The sequence below is a fragment of the Bidens hawaiensis genome, unplaced genomic scaffold, assembly GCF_021521415.1.
Source record: "Bidens hawaiensis isolate Kalapana, Puna unplaced genomic scaffold, B.hawaiensis_p1.1 tig00013876_1, whole genome shotgun sequence".
Lineage (NCBI taxonomy): Eukaryota > Viridiplantae > Streptophyta > Magnoliopsida > Asterales > Asteraceae > Bidens > Bidens hawaiensis.
This window is the reverse complement of record NW_027492189.1, coordinates 108,085-126,720: the sequence shown is the minus strand read 5'-3', so window position 1 is coordinate 126,720 and position 18,636 is coordinate 108,085. Positions and strand designations below refer to the sequence as shown.

General features: G+C 35.7%; 2 protein-coding genes across 2 annotated transcripts; both read left to right on the top strand.

The window, feature by feature from the left end:
• The first annotated feature begins 5,606 nt into the window (after positions 1 to 5,606).
• On the top strand, positions 5,607 to 9,126 carry LOC143545246 (uncharacterized). Its single transcript, XM_077037161.1, has 10 exons — positions 5,607 to 5,772; positions 6,788 to 6,868; positions 7,379 to 7,468; positions 7,560 to 7,726; positions 8,109 to 8,178; positions 8,272 to 8,351; positions 8,454 to 8,516; positions 8,598 to 8,674; positions 8,772 to 8,874; positions 9,038 to 9,126. Exons 1-9 carry the CDS (start codon positions 5,695 to 5,697, stop codon positions 8,870 to 8,872), a joined length of 807 nt encoding a protein of 268 aa, XP_076893276.1. The 5' UTR covers positions 5,607 to 5,694; the 3' UTR covers positions 8,873 to 8,874; positions 9,038 to 9,126.
• Positions 9,127 to 15,788: 6,662 nt separating this feature from the next.
• Positions 15,789 to 18,408, top strand: LOC143545247 (uncharacterized). The gene is made up of 9 exons (XM_077037162.1): positions 15,789 to 15,889; positions 16,048 to 16,128; positions 17,032 to 17,121; positions 17,213 to 17,379; positions 17,578 to 17,647; positions 17,749 to 17,828; positions 17,924 to 17,986; positions 18,068 to 18,144; positions 18,245 to 18,408. The coding sequence occupies exons 1-9, from the start codon at positions 15,812 to 15,814 to the stop codon at positions 18,343 to 18,345; spliced, it is 807 nt and encodes a 268-aa protein (XP_076893277.1). The 5' UTR covers positions 15,789 to 15,811; the 3' UTR covers positions 18,346 to 18,408.
• Positions 18,409 to 18,636: the final 228 nt, after the last annotated feature.

The window sequence follows — 18,636 nt, the reverse complement described above, 5'->3', positions numbered from 1 at the left end:
CCAAATTAACACCACATCCTCAAAGCAATCATCTTGTTGTGGGACAGGGTAATATATGATTGAGTGTACAATGCGCAAGTTAGGAAAAGGCACACATCAATAAACTATTCTTTTCCTCATAAAAGTAACAAAGCTAGCATATATTCAAAGCTGAATTAAAATATCAACAAACAAATACACATCAAAGCCAACAAAATTTAAACCACACACTACCATTTAAGGTGCTACACGAGCTCCAGCTTAGGCTCATTTAAGGTTTTCTGAAAATACATAATAATAGCTAATAATGTGTGTAATTAACAAATAATAAACGAGTCAAGCTCAAGCTTGAAAAAAACGACTCACAAGCTGAGCCGAGCTTATTAAAAGGAGATCAAAATGAACAGTGCTCGATCTCTCGTATGTGAAAACGAGCCTAATTGAGTTCCCCATGTTTACACCCAAATAAGCTTGGGATGAGAGGATTACTATAGAGGGGAGGAGGGGTAGAGGACATTACTATAGAGGGGAGGAGGGGTAGAGGACATTACTATAGAGGGGAGGAGGGGTAGAGGATGACCGAAATTGACTTGAGATGAGAGGATTAGGCATGATTTGATAGACCTAAACCTCTCCGAGGACATGGTTGAGGATAGGAATTCGTGAAGAAGTAGAATTAAAGTTAAGGATTTTTAGAGAGAATTGAATACCTTAGGGCTTAGACTTAACTTATTTAGGTCACATACCATAATGGTATTTCCCTTACATATATTATTATTATTATTATTAGCTTTTATATAGCTGTTAAACTGTGACCTTATTATTAATATTATTATAATTAGTAGTAGTTTTTATATAACTGTTAAACATTGATTTCCTTTATTTTGCTTCATACACATGTACTTAGAGCCGAGGGTCTCTCTGGAAGCCACCTCTTTATTCCTTTGGATAGAGGTACGGTGTGCCTACATCCCACCCTCCCCAGACCCTACCTATAGCTTTGCTGTCGGTGGGATTTTACTGGGTATGATTGATTGATTGATTGATGTTTACACCCAAAGTAGTCATAAACAAAGTCCTATTGCCATTCCAAGTATAAGAACTCGATAAGATTTCACACAACTATTAATAGGTCAACAATAAACCAAATATTATTAGGTCAACCACAACAACAAACACAAAGCACCAAATGTACGCCCCACCCCCAAAACACTCATCCTGTTGTGGGGCAGTGTAAGATATGATTGAGTGTACATGGCGCAAGTTAGCAAAAGGTACACCATCATCAATAAACAATTATCTCAATAAAAGTAACAAAGCTAGAATCAAGTCATCAACCAAAAGCATATATTCAAAGTTAAAATTAAAATATCAAAAAACAAATACACACCAAACCGACAAATTTTAAATCAAACGCAACCGTCTAAGGTGCGACAGGAGCTCGAGCCGAGCTTTTTAAGGTTTCCTGAAAATAAATAAAAATAACTAGCGTGTATAAATTAATTAATTAATTAATAATAAACAAGTCGAGCTCGAGCTTGATAAAAACGACTCACAGTTGAGCCGAGCTTTTTGAAAGGAGCTCAAAATGAGCAGTTCCCAAGCTCTCATATGTCAAAACGAACCTAGTTGATCTCAGCTCGTTTACAGCCCTAGTTGTCATACACGGATCATATTGTCATTCCAATTAAGAAAAGTAAAAAACTCCAAAAGATGTCACACAACTATTATTAGGTCAACAATAAACCCAACAATTATTCGATCAACAACAACAAACATAAACCACCAAACAAAACCCCCCACCCCCAAACACACACACATCCTGTTATGGGACAGGGTAAGGTATGATTAAGTGTACGTGGTACAAGTTAGCAAATAGTACACATCAGTAAAACAATTATCCCAAATGACAGCAATAAAGCTAGAATCAAATCATCAAAACAAAAGCATATATTCAAAGTTAAATTAAAATATCAAAGAACAAATACACACCAAACCGACAAATTCTAAATCACATGCAACCGTTTAAGGTACTACACGAGCTTAGGCTCAATAACGTATTCTGAAAATATATTAAAAATTACCAATAATAAACGAGCAGAGCTCAAGCTTGAAAAGAACGACTCACAAGCCATGCAAAGCTTTTAGAAAAACAACACGAAACGAACCGAGCTTGAGCTCTCGTATGTCAAAACGAGCCGAGTTCGAGCTTGAGAAAAACGACTCAAACCCGTGCCAAGCTTTTAAAAAAATAACTTGAAACGAGCTGAACTCAAGCTCTCGCATGTCAAAACGAGCAGAGTTCGAGCCTCGGGCACCGCTACTCATTTGCAAGTCATATTATCATTCCAATTATAAGAACTAGATTTCACACACAACTATTACCAGGTCAGTAAAAGCAACAATCATCCTGTTGTGGGACAGTGTTATAAGATATGATTGAGTGTAGTACAAGGCGCATGTTAGCAAAAGGTACACACGTCATCAATAAACACTTATCTCAAATCAACAGTTAATCAAATAATCATCAACCAAAAGCAATCATCATATATTCAAAGCACTACAGTTTAATTAAAACATCAATAAACAAATAATAAATAAATAAACACAAATTCTAATCCACACGCAACCGTTTCTGCCGATCAAAATCACACATATAATCAGATCGATCACATACATCATCAACCAATTCAACCACAAAAATTAAACAAAATCAACACGTAAGCCCTAACTAATTAGAACATACGCTTATAATATTAATACTAATCAATAACTACTAGTTAATTATAAATAATTAATTAATCAAATTCTCAAATATATTATATGTTAATCGTGTAACAGATTCACTTACAGTGAAGATAATTGATGCCGGAGACGGTGACGTAACGACTCCGGTGAAGTGATTTGTGATAACTGATAAGTGGAAACTGGATTGACGATGGGGAGAGTATTTATAGGGGTGGAGGTGTGACTGGGTGTAACCGGTGAGTGTGGAGAGGTTGGAGTAGAGGTGACCGGTGATAGGAGGTTGGGGTTGTATTATGTAACTGTTTTGTTTGTGTGTAATGAATGAATGAATGAGTGTGTATTTATCATTTTATGATTTTATCTTTATCCAGTCGCGGTATTGGCGCCTTACTTTTTGACTTTTTGGTTTTATTTATAGTACAAGTGTGAGATGCGAGGCGTGGATCTTGCCTGTTACGAGAGTCCGGGGCATTTATTGGATCGGATAACGGGTTATTTCATTTAGATTATTTGGATGTGAAAGTTTTAGGACTTTATCTGAAATCTGATTCGATCCGAATTAAGAATATTGATACGAATCCATTCCAATTCAATTTGGATAGGATTCGAGTAATATGAAATAATATGAATAATTCGTATAACAAACATACAAGCAAAAGTCTTATTAAATAAACATACGGAACTAGGGCTGAGCAAGGTTCAGTTCGGTTATTAGGCGAAACCCAAACCGAAACCGAAGTAATCGGTTATTATGAATATACAAACCATTCGGTTTTTTATTTTCGGTTTTCCGGTTAATCGGTTTCGGTTTTCTAGTTAGTTTCGGTTTCGGTTAGGTTATTTTCGGGGTTTTTTCAATTATGTGTAGACATTGCAAATAAAAATAGATGAATGCATATTTTAAGTTTGTATGAGAACGTATTAGAGTACCACGTATATATTGAATTTAAAAAACAAAAACAGGCACGTGCTACGTGGAACTATACGAATATAAAGTTATTAAATAAAATTAAAATTCAACAAAGTTCTTAATTCGCCCTGCTTGCGGTGCGCGCATATAATGTATATATGTGTGAACCCTCGGGTGGGCAAAAGTAAAATTGCACTAATTTTAACGTTATTTTACTAATCTCGTGAAAATAACGTTAAAAGTGGCAGAAGGTTAATCAGGCATCATGTGGTGGCGTTGATAGCCGAAAGACAATGGTACATGCACCAATCAGCCGGTGTCCCGATGATTGAGTGCTATGTGCCTTATGTCCAAGGCTTGATGCAAAACTACTATCGAGCCGGGGGTCTCATCGGAAGCAGCCTCTCTATCCCTATGGGGTAGGGGTAAGGCTGTCTACATCTTACCCTCCTCAGACCCTACCATAGCTTGGCTATTGGTGGGATATACTGAGTACGATGTTTAATCTTAATCTTCATTCATATCTTATTTATCTTCAAAGTTTAGTCCATGCCTCATCATCTTGATAATCTTTATCATCATCAACGGTTTGGTTCGGTTTTTTAAAAAATGGATAACCGAATCGAAACTGAAAATTCAATTAAAAAGAACAAAATTAACCGTCGATTAATGCTTATTTCGGTTTTCTACCCCCCCCCCCCCATATATACGGAACTAGAGTATTATGTTGATTGGACGAATAATGAAGTTATAGTTATAAATTTATAAGCTCATTGTAAATGTTAAAGGGTTTGGTTATATACTCTAAAAAACATGTTATTTATTCGGATTATTCATATACCCGAATAATCCAAACTATTCGTTTTTTTTGTAAATCAATAAATAAGAATTCGGATCAGATAATTCAAGTTTCGGTTTCGATTCGGATCTTCTAAAAACCCCTATGTGAGAGGGTGTGTACATTCAGTTCGGTGAATGCTTTGGTAGCCATTATTATTTTTATTTGCTTAGTTCTTGTCACCAACATAAACAATATTAGGTAAATAATTAGAATTAAAAAAAATATAAAATGTCGAAGCCATGACCCGTGGGAGTCGAGACTAGGGAACGTTGTAAAAGAATAGCATGAATATTATGATGTGGATATGCCCACGTTTGCATGTTTTTGTTTAATAATTTATAAATTCAGAGACAGGTCTATGTTATGTTCAGACATGTAGTGGGTTAAAAAGATCCAGTTTATTATTAACCCCTATATAATTGAGTCATACTCTTAATTTATACACTTAGCAATATGGGTTAGTTTCATTTAAGTCTGGTCAAACCGTTTAATGTATATTTTCTTTCTTTTGTTTCAGTTGAAAATGGTCTGGTTATTATCTTTCAAGCTCAATTATGAAATTTTGAAGCCGGTTACAAGCTTGTTTATGGCGTTTTAATCCATGTTATAGACAATACAGTAATGGGTGCATGTGTGTCAGTTATGGCCAAAAACCATAACGATAACAAGATGTCGGTTAATGGGTAATCAAAAGGTTAATTGATTTTGAAGGTCATGACAGGTAAATTATGGTCGGTTAACCATAAATTTAGGTCTAGCTAAAAATAGCTCAAAACAATATATAACGGGACATTTTTTATGTCTGAAAGTATGGGTTTGAATTTTTTGACCATGAAATAAAGTATTATAGCGTCAAAAAACACATACAATATGTAATTTTAAAACACCATGAAAAAAATAATATTAAAAAATGCATATAGTAAGTTTGGTTCAGTTTAAGCGGGTAATGAAAGCTCGTTAATCATAATTGACCCACTATTGTCGGTTTTCAATATAAGTATATAACCTTACCATTAGCATTTAAAAATTTATTAAACCAACATGTGCCAAAACAAAACCATACACACCAAAGAAATAATAAAAACACATCCATCCGGATAACAACATATTGTATTTGTGCCATTCATTAAAAAAATCTATAAAGTTTTTTTGTTTTGTTACAAAGCATATATATATATAGAGAAAAAAATGTAACATGAAATGAGTGAGATAAGAAATGGAGGATCTATATGCATTGGACTTTGATGGTGTTCTTTGTGATAGCTGTGGTGAGACTGCCATCTCTGCTGTTAAGGTATCACTTTCAATTTAATTATCAAGCCCGTGCTTAAACCTTGTAAGTTTAGGCTCGTTGAGCCTTAACTAGGCTAGTGTATTTTTAAGTCGTAACTTTTTTTTATTTTACTTTTATGTATTAATTTCACACTGCGCAGTCAAGGTTTAGCTCGTTTAAGGTATCTCATACGAGTTTGACGGTTTGAGCCTAGCTTAGGTTCATTTAATGTTTTAATAAAAATATATAAAAATAATTGAAAATGTATATAAATAAATTAGTAAATAATAAACGAGCCAAGCTGAGGCTGAGTCAAACTCGAGCTTGTAAATAGGATTAGCTCGCCGAACTCGACCTTATGAAAAAGAGCTGGAAATGAGCCGAGATCGTGCTTGAGTTCTTGTATGTCAAAACGAGCAAGCTCAAGCCGAGATTTGGCTCATTTAAGGTATTGCAAACAAGCTCAATCGGAGCTTTGACTCGTTTAAGGTATTGAAAACGAGCTCAAGCGGAGCTTTGGCTCGTTTAAGGTATTGCAAATGAGCTCAAGTGGGGCGCCTTAGGCTCGTTTAAGGGTTTTCTCAAAATATATAAACATATTAAAAATGTATTTAAATGAATTGATATAACAATAAAGAGCTGGGCCATAGTTGAGCTCGAGCTTGAGAAAATGACTAACAAGCCAAGCTCGAGCTTATAATAAAAAGCTCGAAACGAGCCGAGATAGTGCTTGAGCTCTTGTATGTCAAAACGAGCAATCTCAAGCTGAACTTTGGCTCGTTTAAGGTATTGCAAATGAGCTCAAGCGGGGTCTTAGGCTCGTTTAAGTTTTTTCTAAAAATATCTAAAATTAATTAAAATGTATATAAACAAATTAAAAATTAATAAATAATTAACAAGCCGAGCCTGAGTCAAGCTCGAGCTTGTAAAACGACTAACAAGCCAAGCTCGAGCCTAGTCGAGCTCTCGCTCGGCTTGGATCGTTTACATTGTGTACGAAACTATGAATGCTCATTGGTTGAACAACAATACACAGGCAGCTAAACTGAGATGGCCTGAAATGTTTGCTAGTGTGGACTCATCACTGGAAGATTGGATGGTTGATCAGATGCAAATAGTAAGCTTTGTTTTCGCATTCTCGCTCATATTAACTCGAGTAAACTGCGTTTTCTGTCCCCGTGGTTTGCTCAAAACTGCGGTTTTTGGACATAGATTCAAATTGACGATTTTCGTCCATGTGGTTTCATTTCACTTGCAACTAAACCCGGATTCATTAACCCCGTTAAGTCTGGTCGTTAAACGCATCAGCGTACCCCTCACGTGAGGGGCAGTTTTGTCATTTTCTCCCCAAATAAACCCCAATCCTAATTCGCAAGCCCCCTCTTGGGGGGGAAAAAGACAAAATTGCCCCTCACGTGAAGGGCACACTGATGGGTTTAACGACCAGACTTAACAGGATTAGTGAATTCGGGTTCAATTGCAACTGAAATGAAACCATAGGAACGAAAATCGCAGATTTAAACTATTGGACTAAAACCGCAGATTTGGACAAACCACAAGGACGAAAACGCAGTTCACTCTATTAACTCGTACCGTTATTATTATTCAAATTCTGAAACCATGACAGATACGGCCCGTTGTGGAAACTGGATACGAGTGTCTTCTGCTTGTGAGACTGCTTCTGGAGATCAAGATCCCTTCACGGCGAACGTCATCGGTACATAACTCCATATGCATATCATAAACTTTTTAACATGTTTAAATATTTGAAACATTGTTGTTCATTGTTATATTGTTAAATGTGTAAGGTGTCAAAAGGACTCACAGTTGAGGGTATATTGGACAACTGGTTGAATATTAAACCAGTAATAATGGACGAATGGGGTGAAAAGAGAGATGAACTTATTGATCTCTTTGGAAAGGTTCGAGATGATTGGCTCGAAAATGATTTGACTACTTGGATGGCTGCAAACAGGTGATCCACGTTTTCTTACGGGTTAAGTCGGGTCGGGTCGGGTCAACCAAAACATTTTAGTAAAAAAAACTGAGTTGTGTACAAAGTTGTATTCTTTTTAAATAAGTTATTTAGAAGGTTGTATGCATTAAAATTATGATTTTTGACCCGTTTGACCGGCTGGAAAATGATTTGACTACATGGATGGCTGCACACAGGTGATCTGCGTTTTCTTACGGGTTAAGTCGGGTCGGGTAAACCAAAACACTTTAGTAAAATAATTTTTAACTGAGTTGTGTACAAAAGTTGTATTCTTTTTAAATAAGTTATTTAGACGGTTGTATGCGTTAAAACTATGATTTTTGACCCGTTTGACCTGTTTGATACGTTTCCTTTTTTAAAGGTTTTATCCCGGTGTTCCTGATGCGTTGAAGTTTGCGAGTTCAGAACTCTATATAGTTACCACAAAACAAGTAACTTCTCGTTTCCAAGAAAATTAGTATATATTCTTTTTGGTCATTCGTGAAGGGTATTTTAGTAATTTTAGTTGTGTATGTTTGCGTTAGGGTCGTTTTGCTGATTTGTTACTGCGAGAACTTGCTGGAGTTACCATACCACCCGAAAGAATATACGCTCTTGGATCCGGGTACCTGGTTTTCACAACATGATATTTCATATTTTTGTATAAATTCATCTTATGATATCTTTAACAATATTTTGTTTATTTTTTATAAATTTTAACATGAAGTCCCAAAGTTGAAACGCTGAAGATGCTTCAAAAGCGACCAGAAAACCAAGGCCGCAAACTACAGTAAGTCTTTTAAAATTTAACTTCCGGATTTGTATTAAAATGATTTGAGACTTGAGTTCAATTTGTTATTTTTTTTACTAGCTTCGTGGAAGACCGGCTAGCAACACTTAAAAATGTCATCAAAGAACCCGAGCTAAATGGCTGGAACTTGTATCTAGGTATCAACATTTTGAATTTATACATATACAATCGCACGTATGATTAATATTTTGATCAACTGTAAATGTCTGACATTTACTTGTTTGTTGTGAATAGTTGACTGGGGCTTCAACACTCAAAAAGAGCGGGAGGAAGCCGCAACTTATTCCCGAATTCAAGTGATTCAGCTCTCTGATTTTACCAAAAAATTAAAATGAAGGTATTTTCATAAATCCGAAAAATATTATTTTTACTTTCATTTATTGTTTCATTTTGATGCAAATGTAATAAACATAAACTTTTCTTATTGTACATGTCTTTGACGTGTTGGTTCACCGTCACATTTTCTCTATCCACGACAACCCGCGATTGTGAAATAGCAGTGCTGTTGAAAGAAGTGGATTGATGTGCAGAAGACAGTTGACTTCAAAAGTTTGATGTAATGTAAAACTGTATTTTAATGTTGTTTGATATACTTTAAAAAGATATCATGTAAAACTACATTTTAACTGTTTGTGTTAATGAATATCTTATGTATTGAACATATATATTTATGAAATATGCTGCTGTCTGCATATAACTAAGCTATTTAAAAAGATTACACACTTAAACCAACAAATGCGGAAAATAGAAAAGAAGTTTATACTTATGATTCGGTAAGCGATTCAAGGACAGTCTCCAGCCGAAGAAATTTAAATTTTATAGGAACTGTTCCACTCGTGTCAAGTCGTCGGCCCATTGTACGTTTGCAAATGGGTCCGTAACAAACTGGTCGAAAATTCATCATTGCCGGTTAGCTTCCCACATCCAACAAAAACAGAATAGTCTTTCCATTACCATTTACCAATAATGCCTTTGATCAGACCATCCAAATGAATAGATTTTCTTTATAGAGTTGGAACCAGACCATGCATAAAACCTCTTTCTAAATTTATTCAAAGACGCGTTCAAATAAACCGGACCATGAATGTTCATTTGACCAATCAATTCCCAAAATGTTCACTCTAAAACTCGTAGACCCGATCACATTTTAATCATTACCCGTCGAGATTTTTAACCAAATAGATTATGCCTGATAGGGTTTGATATAATAGATAGAGTGAAGATCGGATAATAGGGATAAGATGTAAGAACGATTGTATTGACGAAAACGTAAAGGTTACAAGTTCCGGGCCTAGCCCTATCTCACTGCATAAGCAGGAGCCATGGCAATGCCATATTCAACATAAACATCCTCCCCTCTCCCTATTAGCTAGTAATACTTATTTATAAAAATATAAGTTGCACTTGACCCCTCCTAAAAATAGACAAATGACATTTAGATTAGAAACTAGAACATGATTCCTATCATTACTCCGCCCTTGAAAACAGTCTTGTCCTCAAGACTGGGATCGGCTGCGTCGTCTAGCGGTCGACCCTGCCCATGCACCAGCCACAAATTATATGATCCAACAATTAACTCAATAATAGGACTTGTAGTTTTGTACCCCCAATGAATACCCGATAGGTTTGTAGGAAAGAAAATATCAACAGAGGCTAGCGGTCTAAATTTCTCGACAATCTGAATTTGACAAAAGAGTTAAGTGCTATTTTAGTACCTTTAGTTTAGCCAACTACGCAACTTTAGTACCAAAACTTTATTTTGTGCAACTGGCTACCTCAGTTTCAAAAAACTTGCCATCTTAGTACTTTTGGCTAACCCCGTTAATTTTTTCTCGTTAAGTCAAGGATAAACTTGTAATATGGTTACTTGGACTCGAACGCGAACCTATGATTTTTACGAAGTTTTAACAAGGGATGCACTAGCCAGTAGGACAAGTGACTGACGTGTTCATATACTCTATTGAAATTACAAGTTTACCCCTTACTTAACGAGAAAAAATTAACGGGGTTAGCAAAAAGTACTAAAATGGCAAGTTTTTTGAAGCTGGGGTAGCTAGTTGCACAAAATAAAGTTTAGGTACTAAAGTTGCGTAGTTGGCCAAACCACAGGTACTAAAGTGTCACTTAACTCTTGACAAAAAAGGTAGCAGCCAACTTTTGATGAAGACGACTTGCAATAGAGAGTTGACGATACGGTTTAAGCGTCACATAAAGCCAAACCTGCTCTTTAACCGACAGTTGCACATCCCGACATTTCTTGTCAACATGCATATTCATAGAACTTTGAATGCTGGATAAATGAACCTCAAGATGTTGCAGAGCTTCATCTTCATCACTATCCTGAAGTTCACGAACCACCGACTCCACTCGAACTTCTCCATGAGCAATTTGTAAAACAGATCGAGGGCGCACAGTGTAAACATGGAACACATTCTGAGTAAAACCAAGTTTATGGCCCAAAACCGAAAGACCAAACTCCAACAAAACCGCACAAACAAGCTGACAGATGCGAATAATGCGACTAAAATAAAGCATGTTAATAAAACTCGGACCAGGATCGAAACCAAAGATCTGAATCTGAGTTTTGAGTTGATCTTGTATAGGTTCTATGGAGTTGTGAAAAGAGGCAGCCCCATTGATAGTGATATGCGTTGAATCGAAATCCTTAATTTCTGATAAATGAAGTAAAGCATTCAATTGAGGAATCATCAATTGATTGTGGTGTAGTAGGTGGTTTAGTATGGTGGGGCAAAAGCAAGAGGGCTGGACGTTGCATGTTCGGTCGAACCAAAGTCCCAACCCGGTTTCCATTCAAAGGTTTGAACAGCAAGCAATTCACTACCAATTTCGTATTGACTTGGATGAACCTTAAGTACAGTATGTGTAGGCCTGTGCAAGACCTGAGCAAAATTCATTGAAGTGGAAGAGTTAAGCTTGAAATCACCAACTTCACTGATATGTGTATGCGGGTGTCCCGTTGATAACAATTGGGAGGATAGAACATATAACATCCGAATTTTCAAAGAATAATATTTAAATATATAATTTATTTATGGAACAATAGTTACTTGGACTAATAAAGAAATAATAAAATAACAAAGATGGTTCAAGTAAACTAATTAGATGTAATTAATTATGGATCAAAAAGAAAATATGAGCCTTAGGTCCATGGACATAAGGGAGTATAAATACCCCTTAAACCCTAATCCTTTCCATTTCCATCCATATTTTTCCATATAATTCTCTCTAAACACCCAAACATCCAACCCATTTCTACCCTTTTCGGCCGCCCCCAATCCCAAGAGAAACAAGATCAAGATCCAACCTTTTTATCAATAGATTTTCATATACAAGATAAATACAAGATCCTAGTTCGTATCCAAGTCAAACCGAAGCCTAAATACGCCTAGAGGTATGAGATTTAAACCTTAAAGGTTATGTTTTTATGAACGTTTTACCATAAAACTTGATCCTAGGCTAGATCGGGTCTAGACAAATCATAAAGTTTCGAACTTGATGGTTAAAACGGACATAATATGCTTATAATAGTGAACGGCTCATATATGAACCCTAGATCTAGCCTAGAACGTTTTGAATGTGTAAAGGTCCCAGCTTTATGCTTAAAACGGGATAGATCTTGAAGCCGTGTTAGTATTGGGTGTAAAACGATTATAAATAATGGTGTTAGGAGGCTAAAAATCATGATTCGAACCTTAAATCTAAATCTAAGTTGGATAGAAATCATAAAAGTAAGATATGATGATGTTGGGCAAATAAGTGAGTCTGGGCATAGGGTTTTCGGCCAAGTGGGATTCTCGGCCAAGACCCTTGGTTCTCGGCCATGGTGTTCGGCCAAGAAGGATCTCGGCCAAGATCCTTGGTTCTCGGCTAAGGGAGTTTTCGGCCAGGCCTAGGTTCTCGGTCCAGATTGATCTCGGCCAAGGTTCTCGGCCAAAGATTGATCTCGGCCAAATGGGTTCTCTGTTGACATTTGGGCCTGACCAGTTGGGCCCAGAAATTATGATTTACGAATCCAATGTTGTTAGTGGCCCATGTGCAATTTAAAATAAATAACGAGCCCAAATTAGGAAGCCACATTAATTAGTTAGACAGTTAATTAACAAAAATATATATTTAACAGTTAGCCGTGCCCAGTTAAGGAAAGGAATTACGATTAACGGCGAGCGCAACCGAATCCAGGTGAGTTTCTAGCCCCATTTCCTTGTTATGTTTTTCGGGGCTGTGTGCATACTCGATGTGTTAGTTAATACACTTACCTTAAATGGTAAGTGTATGCCATGTATGATTTAGATGTTATTTATATATGACTTGAATGAGAATGAAATGCTTGTCAGTACGTGAATGATCTTCGGATATTGCACGTATTGCCTAGGGAAGAGATTAGTTCCTTACATGGATATTAGATAATAGCCTATATACAGATTATATACAGTGTTCTTCTATGGATAATATATAGAGTTCCTTCTATGGATAATATAAAGTTCCTTCTATGGATAGCATAGTGCTCCTTCTATGGATAGTATAATGTTCCTTCTATGGATAGTGTGGTGTTCCTTCTATGGAAAGTATAGCGTTCCTTCTATGGATAGTAAAGTGTTCCTTCTATGGAAAGTATACAGAGTGTTCCTTCTATGGAAAGTATACAGAGTGTTCCTTCTATGGAGAGTATATATAGTATGGTAATAGTAATGGTTCTTTTAATAGATATTACGGGATGATCCTTCTATGGATATTTATACAAGGTTAAGGTAGCAATACGTGTCTTCGTATACGGGAAGAATATATGAGAATGAATTGTATGTTACGTGATTAACTAGAACTCACTCAGCGTAACTGACTTTTAGTATGCACGCAGGTATATATGTTTATCAAGAAAGCATGAGGATGACACATGGCAGGGATTGAACGGTTGGCATCTGAAGATGAACGAAAGGATGTTCTAAATATGATGTTTTGAGTAGGTTTTAAAGAAAAGAATAAATGTTTGGTAATTAACGGTTAAAGTTTTATATTCCGCGAAAGTTTTAATTAACTCTGATTTGTAAGAACTGTGTTTATGAGTAAATCCGACGTTAAAGTAAGGCTACCGGTAACGGGGCCTTACAAAACAGGGGATTCCGAATGAAGTGCTAATATCACCTTTGGAGCAAAAAGAAGCACCGTTGGAAGGTCACCAATTGGATTTTCATCTGAATCGTTAAAGGAAGCTAACGAAGAATTAGGGTTCAGTGAAGGCTCGAACACATTTGATGGAGAATTACCAGAATTCATAGGATTAGCAGTTGCAAACCCTAGATTTGGAATATCCACACCCGAATCATAACATGAAACCAATCCCTCCTTAATTTCAAACAAATCAAGGTTTGAGGAACTTATATCCTCATTCAATTGACCTTTTGAATTGTGAATTTCGAGGCCACCAAAACGCAAACGCTCTTCAGATCTGGAAACAAGCGCCTCCAATTGAGCTATTACAGATAGAAGACCATCCGGCAAATCTCCATCGAAAGCAGATTTGGGACCCAAATCCCTATCAGACACAAATTTGGGACGAGAATAGGGAAATAACTCACTGAAATTGCCTCCTGAACCAAGCGACCCAGCAATAGTCCTCTGCTCTTTTCGTTTCATCCAATTCAACACCACGTTTCGAAATTCGTTGGATTCATCACGATCAACCTCCAATGCTTTTAGTGTAGCTTTAATCTCAGAAACATCATATTGTAATTGTTAAATATGTTGTTCGTGAGCATCTAATCGGAATTTCTGAGCTAGGGTTTCCATGAGTGAAAATGGCAGATCTGAGATCTGAATAAAAACACAGATCTATTGACGGTATAAAATAGATGAAGAGATTTGGTGAGGTAATCGGATCTGAGATCTGAGATCTAAACACAGATATGAAATTTTGAAATTAAATGGAGAGTAGAGGTGAGGCAGGTCGATGGCAGGTCGGACCAATGATAGGGTTTGATATAATAGATAGAGTGAAGATCGGATAGTAGGGATAAGATGTAAGATCGATTGTATTAACGAAAACGTAAAGGTTACAAGTTCCGGGCCTAGCCCTATCTCACTGCATAAGCAGGAGCCATGGCAATGCCATATTCAACATAAACATCCTCCCCTCTCCCTATTAGCTAGTAATACTTATTTATAAAAATATAAGTTGCACTTGACCCCTCCTAAAAATAGACAAATGACATTTAGATTAGAAACTAGAACATGATTCCTATCAATGCCACACGCCATAAAACCGTCGGGTCACTAGTTTTATTTAAATAAAAAAAATTGTCGGAACCGACAAGATTTTTAGGCGTCCACCGAGATTATTTGGCCTCCGACTATATATATATTTGTTTTGAACAACTATGAATCCTTCAAATTGGCCATTGCTAGTCTGCTTCACCACATCGGGGTACATTCGCTTTTCAATCAGGGAAAAACTCTCACCTAAGGCCAACGCCCGTGAACACTCGACCAAATGCATGACAATGCAGTGATATATAACTCGTTCAATTCAAGGATCCAGCTAGCGAACACCACCTACTCGTTAGTCTCCTATTATCAACCTGGTGCCGTGGAAACTAAAAGTCAGGGGCTGGAATCGAGCATGGGTCACATGAAACACCAAGTTTATTCCTTAGTTTTTATTACTTCACCACAAGCTCATTGGCCTCCGACCATATTTACTTCGGCTTCTGCCAATACTTTTTGGACAAGTGGCAAATGTTGATTAGATAGGGTCAAGCATTTTTAGGGTGTATTTGGGATTTCTTATTTTCCTCTCCTTATGACTTATGAGGTTGAATAAGTTCTTTTTGCGTTAACAAAATGTTTGGAACACATAAGGCATTTTCCATTCATTCGTGTCAACAAAGCCAAAATAAGGGTTTTCACTAAGTTGGAGTTTGCTAAGTTGCTAACTTATCTCCTTAAAGGATTAGAATACCCATTGCTAACTTATGTCTTTTTTGATCATTTAAATCAATAAGTTAAACCAAACATTTTTTTATAAAAACAGCTTATTTTCTTATATTAATCCAAACAATTTTTTGAAAACTTCTTATTAGAAACTCATAAGATTTTTTCAACTTATAAAAAAAAAACTTTTTTACCTAAAAAACTTATCACAAAAAAAATCATTTTTGGTTGGTTAAATGGATATTTTTATGTCTATTGACCAGTCAAATTAGTGAGACAAATATCTGAGGATTCATCACAACAAGAAAGAGTTTGATCAGAAAGAAAGCATGGGGGATGTGTATGCGTTGGACTTTGATGGAGTTCTATGTGACAGTTGTGGTGAGAGTTCCATCTCTGCTGTTAAGGTATTATTATTATTATTATTATTATTATTATTATTATTATTATTATTATTATTATTATTATTTCAATTCCAAATTCACACACACTTACTACTTCATTTTATATATATATATATATACGTATGATAATTACTTAATTGGTTATCAATTAATTGATACAGGCAGCCAAAGTGAAATGGCCTCAATTGTTTGCTGACGTGGATTCATCTATTGAAGATTCCATTGTTGATCAGATGCATACAGTAAGCTCTGTTTTCCTCTTTTTTGCTCAAAATTAGGGTTTTTTTTTTAAAAATTCATTTATTGTTGGAGTGTGCATGAAACCGGAAAAACCGAACCAAAACCAGGAAGCCGATGGTTTGGTTTTATGTTTTATAGATTTTCATTTCTTATTATTTATTTAAACTTTTAAGTAATGCATAATTGTTTTAATAAATAGTAACTAAAATATTTTAGCCCAAATGTATAATTATCAATTACTTATGAGCATTGTTGTAGAACTCACTACGCGCTAGTCAGACGGTAAGGGACCGACTAGCGATATTAAATACAAATGAAATGAACGTGCTAAACGTGAGAATCGAGTAGAGTAATTATATATATAGGTAGAGTAATTATGTAATAACATCATAGAGTAATTACATAATTACTATACTTGTATATATAATTACTCTACTTGATTCTCACGTTTAGCACCTTAATTTCATTTGTACATTAACCTTCCCCTATTCGAGATTAATCAGGATTAATCATATTGGAATTTTATATGTAATATTTTTTAAATAACCAAATTGGCAAATTCTACATATAAATTTTCAATTTTGACTAGCAAATAATCGGCGAATAGTCGGTGCGGTACAGACTAGAGATTAATCGGCGCCTAGGTGTGGTTATTACAACCATGGTGATGATTTAGGCCCAAATTCATTATTTTGGGGCAAAAAGAATTTTTGACTCAAAATTTAAAAAGCTTAAATGGCAAAACCAAAATCGAACCGAACCCAAATGGAAACCGAAAAACCGAAACCAAATAGTTTCCAAAAATTAAAAAAAGTTTCGGTTTTGTTCGGTTTTAGCCCAAAAATGATCCAAAACATACCATGCACGCAGTATCTGAGGAAACTGTAATTCTCAAATTGTGATAGGTACGACCGGTTGTGGAAACTGGATATGAGAACCTGCTGCTTGTGAGACTGCTTCTGGAGATTAAGATTCCTTCATTGCAGAAGTCATCGGTATGTGTACTACATAGAGAATGAAATGATTATAAAGTTGTTACTTAATGGTTAATTTATTGTTAACTGCTATTATTTATTAATGTGTAAGGTGGCAAACGGGCTCACAATTGAGGGACTATTAGAGAGGTGGTCGGATATAAAACCGGTAATAATGAAAGAATGGAGTGAAAACCGAGAGGAACTTGTCGATTTATTTGGAAAGGTTAGAGATGAATGGATGGAAAAGGATTTAGCTACATGGATTGGAGCAAATAGGTGGTTTATGTTTTTTTCTACTATTGGGCCGGAGCGGGTCTGTCGGGTCAACCCAAAACACTTTTGTAAAAAAAAACTTATAATTAATCATATTGTTTAATGGTTATGTTGTAAAAGTATCTTTGGATAAGTTATGACCCGTTAACCGTTTGAACTGTTTGATGGTATAAGTGTATAACTCGCGTATCGTTTTAACAGGTTTTATCCAGGTGTTCCTGATGCTTTAAGGTTTGCAAGTTCGCAACTTTATATAGTTACCACAAAACAAGTAATCCCTTTTTCTCATATAAAACAGTTCAATACATTTAACTCTGTTTTGTCGTTCTTGAAGGGTATTTTAGTAATTTTGGTTTCGAATGTTTGTGTTAGGGTCGTTTTGCTGATGCGTTACTGCGAGAACTTGCTGGAGTTGCCATACCACCCGAGAGAATGTTTGCTCTTGGATCTGGGTAACTGTGTTTTTTTTACCAGAGGATTTTTTTTTCTCATAAAATCATGTTCGAGTTTTTTAACCAAATTTTGTTTTTTTAATTCGCAAAATTAGTCCTAAAGTAGAAGTGTTGAAGATGCTTCAAAAGCAACCCGAAAACCAAGGACTCGCCCTACAGTAAGCTTCTAAATTCAACTTCTAATTTTGTGTTTCAAGTTAATGTAAAACTTTATTTTAATTTCTCTTTAATTTAACTAGTTTCGTGGAAGACCGACTAGCAACATTGAAAAACGTCATCAAAGAACCCGAGCTAAATGGCTGGAACTTGTATCTAGGTATCATCATTTTGATTAAATGATTTTATAATTATACAGTCGTGTGTATGATTATTGATCGATTCTAACTGTTTGGTGTTCGTTGGTTTCATTTACGTAGTTGATTGGGGTTTTAACACTCAAAAAGAGAGAGAGGAAGCTGCAACTTACTCCCGAATTCAAGTGATTCAGCTCTCGGATTTTACCAAAAAGTTAAAATGAAGGTTTTTTTTTATTTTCTAAAATACAAACATTCTTGGCTTCACTTTCATTTCTTGTATCATGTAATCATGTATCAGCAAACAGAACCAATAAATTGTTGTATGCATTTAATTCATATTAATAAAGTTATGTTTTCTCTTCAGTAAATCCTAAGTTTTATTTTTTGTTTATTGACAGTTCATCTATTTCAGATAGGGGTGAGCAATAACCGAATCGTTAACCAAAACCGAACCGAAAACCGACGAAACCGAACCGATATAACCGAATCCAACTGAACTCTTCATTTTTTAA